Source organism: Teleopsis dalmanni, chromosome 2, assembly GCF_002237135.1.
Source record: "Teleopsis dalmanni isolate 2A chromosome 2, ASM223713v2, whole genome shotgun sequence".
In the NCBI taxonomy this organism is placed as follows: Eukaryota; Metazoa; Arthropoda; class Insecta; order Diptera; family Diopsidae; genus Teleopsis; species Teleopsis dalmanni.
Window position 1 is genome coordinate 227,852,636 of NC_051847.1, and position 3,524 is coordinate 227,856,159.

At 37.4% G+C, this 3,524-nt stretch overlaps 1 protein-coding gene across 1 annotated transcript; it reads right to left on the minus strand.

The window, feature by feature from the left end:
* Positions 1–54: 54 nt before the first annotated feature.
* LOC119681737 (dopamine receptor 2-like) lies at positions 55–2,812 on the minus strand. The gene is made up of 4 exons (XM_038095007.1): positions 1,520–2,812; positions 1,040–1,349; positions 611–701; positions 55–152 (listed from the first exon to the last, which is right to left on the minus strand). Exons 1-4 carry the CDS (start codon positions 2,718–2,720, stop codon positions 63–65), a joined length of 1,692 nt encoding a protein of 563 aa, XP_037950935.1. The 5' UTR covers positions 2,721–2,812; the 3' UTR covers positions 55–62.
* Between the last annotated feature and the right edge of the window lie 712 nt (positions 2,813–3,524).

A 3,524-nucleotide genomic window follows, 5' to 3' on the forward strand; every position in this document is an offset into this window, starting at 1 on the left:
TGGAGAACAACGATGAAAAGTTGTTGGATTGATTCTGTGTGGTATGAGTTTTGGAACTAACACTAAATGTAAGTTTGTTCGCAGGAGTTGTGTCTGACGTGTTGTATGCCGTGTAGCGAACAGGTGGAGTAGCATCTTCGTGTGGCGAATCTCTGTAAGAAATTGTATGGTTTGGTGCTTGTTTTGTGTCTTATTTGCTTTTTAAAATAATTTAAGAAAATATTAATTACAATAACTTAGTCATTTTCAGGGTAAATAAGCTGTTTACTGGCACGAATTTATCAAATCGTACCAAATATTCCCAAATACCAAATGCTCCTGCGTGGGCACCAACGTCTATTTGTTTGTTTGTGTCCATGTGTTCGACTGAGTCGTTAGCTTTTCACCAGGTTTGTGTTTAAATTGAGTACTAAACATTATTTTAAGGTAAATAAAATACCAAAAATTCAAACAAAAGGTGATTTTTCAAAGTGTGGAACTGTTGGTACTCTGTAGTGGCTATAGAGACATGTAGAGATATGTATGTTTGCTAGTATATGCTTGTTTGTGAGTTCGCATGTTCAATTTTGGAATTTTGGAAAGCAGTCTAAGATAATTAAATGAATTTAACTTGACTCACCTGAGACTTGGAGCGCATGGTGGGCTGGTATTTTCGACGTATTTTCCGAGGACAACACACGCAAAGCAAACGCACAAATGCTCTGAAATTCATGAGAAAAGGGAAAATATTAACATGTAAACGGCACATTGCATGCACATTATTAGATTGATAAAAGATGAGGTCATTTAGCATGATTTTGATTTATTCCCTAATTTAAATATTATACTACCTACTGTGCGTTTTGTTGCTAAAATTTATAATTCTATATATCATATTTAGTTATTGATTGTCACAATTCGTGAATATTGTCTAATAACTTAATTGTTTATTCTTTCGTTAGTTCTTCCAGATAAATTAAGATAAATAAATAACCCTTTAGATAAGTTCAAGTTTAATTAGGTTAAGCCTCCTTTATACATTATGACATTATATACTTACCGCCTAAAATCTCTGCTCCAGCATGCGTAAATTACTGGATTCATACAAGAATTTATCCACCCCAACCATGTAACAATCGCTGACACAACTTCCTCGTGCTCAATGCATTGCATACAGAACCCAGATAGTAAATTAAAAACAAAGAATGGTAACCAACACACAATAAACACGCCCATAACAATACCAAGTGTCTTAGCTGCTTTCTTTTCTTTTGCGAACTTCGCTAATTTACGAGATAATGAGAAATTTTTACCCATGTGACGATGTCTCGCTAAGCCGTTATTATGCAATGCGGATAATGGTTCCTCATCTGTAATGAACATTTAAAAAAAAATATGTAAAAGCAATAACAACAGAGTCTCCATTCCACTATTATGATTTTTAATTTTTTCAAAACTAAGAAAAAAAGAACTAAGACTGGAACTCAATTAGATTATAATTTTTAATAAACTAGAAGAATATTATACTCTCTGAACTTACCATTTTCCTCTGGAGTTGAGGTAGTAGTCCCTGTCGCACTGTGATTATGATGTGGATGATGGTGTGAGTGTGTATGATGCTGCGAACCACCGCCACCTAGGGAACCACCACAATGCATAGATTGCTGATTTGACGGTTCTCGTGTTGTACCACCACGATGTATGCGTAATGTGAGCTGAAGTTCACCGGAGGCCATCAACACTTGTTTCGTGCCAATTTTGAGCGAACGTGTCTGTATGACTGCGGCACGGTAAATGCGACAATAGGTAAAAACCATTACGAGCAAAGGCAGATAGAATGATATGGTTGATGAGAATACTAAATAGCCGAGATGTTCAGTGAATGTACACTTATAGGCAGGCATTTCGCCATCACGTGCTGCACGCCACCAAACAATTGCTGGAAAACTTATGGCACTTGAACATACCCACACCGCACAAATAAGCGCAGCCGCACGTTTAACCGTCATACGCATAGGATACGAAAATGGATCGGTAATAGCCCAGTATCGATCCAATGAGATAACACATAAATTCAATATCGAAGCAGTCGAAAAGAGTACATCAAGCGAACGCCATATATCACACCAGTCAGTTCCAAAAAACCAAGTATTCTCCAGTACTTCGTAAAGTGCGGAGAACGGCATTACCACCAGCCCGACCAAACAATCAGCTACTGCTAAGCTGGTTATGAAATAATTCGTAGCTGTGTGCAAATAACGCTCTCTCACGACAGCCAATATGACGAGGGAGTTGCCAAATACCGTGGCAAACGAAAATAGAAAGAGAAAGGAGAGCAAACTCACGCGGTCATTCGGCAGCGCTTCAAGAAAATGTGATAGATCGGGCTCTCGAGTTGTGGTCACATTGTATGTAGTAGTCGTGATTTCCGTGCTTGTGGATAAATGGCTTTGTTGTTGTTCTGTGGTGCCCAGGAAGCCGTTGAAGTAGTCGAAAAGATCGTCGGATATATTAAAGCTAGAGTAAAATGGTGGGGGCGGTTCAGCCTGTAGGTGTGTTTGTGTATAATTGACTTGTTTCACATCTGTTACGTGCTGAGTGAGCTGCTGCGTGGACGGACCAACCTGTTGTGCTTCCAGCGAGAGTAGTGGCAACTGTCCTGAAACATATTGCCAATACGACACTGAGTTCTCAGTTGATGAGTTGTTTGCATTTTTAACTAAGCCATTTACATCTAGCATTATATCTGTAGATATGTTATCGTTAATCAGTTCAGCTTTACAATTACAGTTTTGCGAACATAAATCTGTCCTTCAAAAACGTAAACCCATTATGTGACATGGTCCCGATTAGACATTTTTTTGTAGAAATTAATCGGCTACTGTGAATTTTGTAGACTTTTAAATAATCTGTGAAAAAAAAATCAATTGAAGTTTTTTTTATTATAAAAGTCTGAATTGAAAATTGGATATTATATGTTTAAATTAAAATGGCGACAACTTTCATATTATATTTTTTTTGCCGTCACTACCCTAACAGCAGAAATAATCACGACAGTGAAATGTGTCCAATAGAACATTAAACATCAAAATTATATAAATTAATATTAAAAATTTAACGTCCTATACCTTTGGCACTTGCACCGCACTCTGAGCTGTCATGGCAGCTTAATGAAAATATATCTCAAGTTGTTGGCGTTGACAAATGTGCAAATCAAAGCAGAAAATCTCCTCGAGTTTATTCTTCACATCGCTGAGTCCTATGATGAAAGCATCAACAGGTGCTGCCAACCCAGTTGATGTACGCTCTGTTTGCTTCATTTAATATTAACGACTATATAAGTGTGTGCCTATTTATATCTATGTATTTGTGTATGTATATATGCATGTGTGTGTGTGTGTGTATGTGTATTCGTTGGCTGATATCAGTGTCAGTATGTGTACATAAGTATGAAATCGTTCAGTAAAGTTCAGCATTAAACCTTGTTTGCCTGTTTGCTTGTTTTCGTTTAATTGCGAATACTTTCGTCTGCGCCCGCCCGTTGC

Coding starts and splice junctions, on each gene's coding strand:
- LOC119681737 (XM_038095007.1), bottom strand. CDS start 2,720: ATGCTAGATGTAAATGGCTTAGTTAAAAATGCAAACAACTCATCAACT. Junction 1,350..1,519: donor CTCAACTCCAGAGGAAAATG/GTAAGTTCAGAG, acceptor TGTTCATTACAG/ATGAGGAACCATTATCCGCA. Junction 153..610: donor CCAAGTCTCAGGTGAGTCAA/GTTAAATTCATT, acceptor AATTTCTTACAG/AGATTCGCCACACGAAGATG.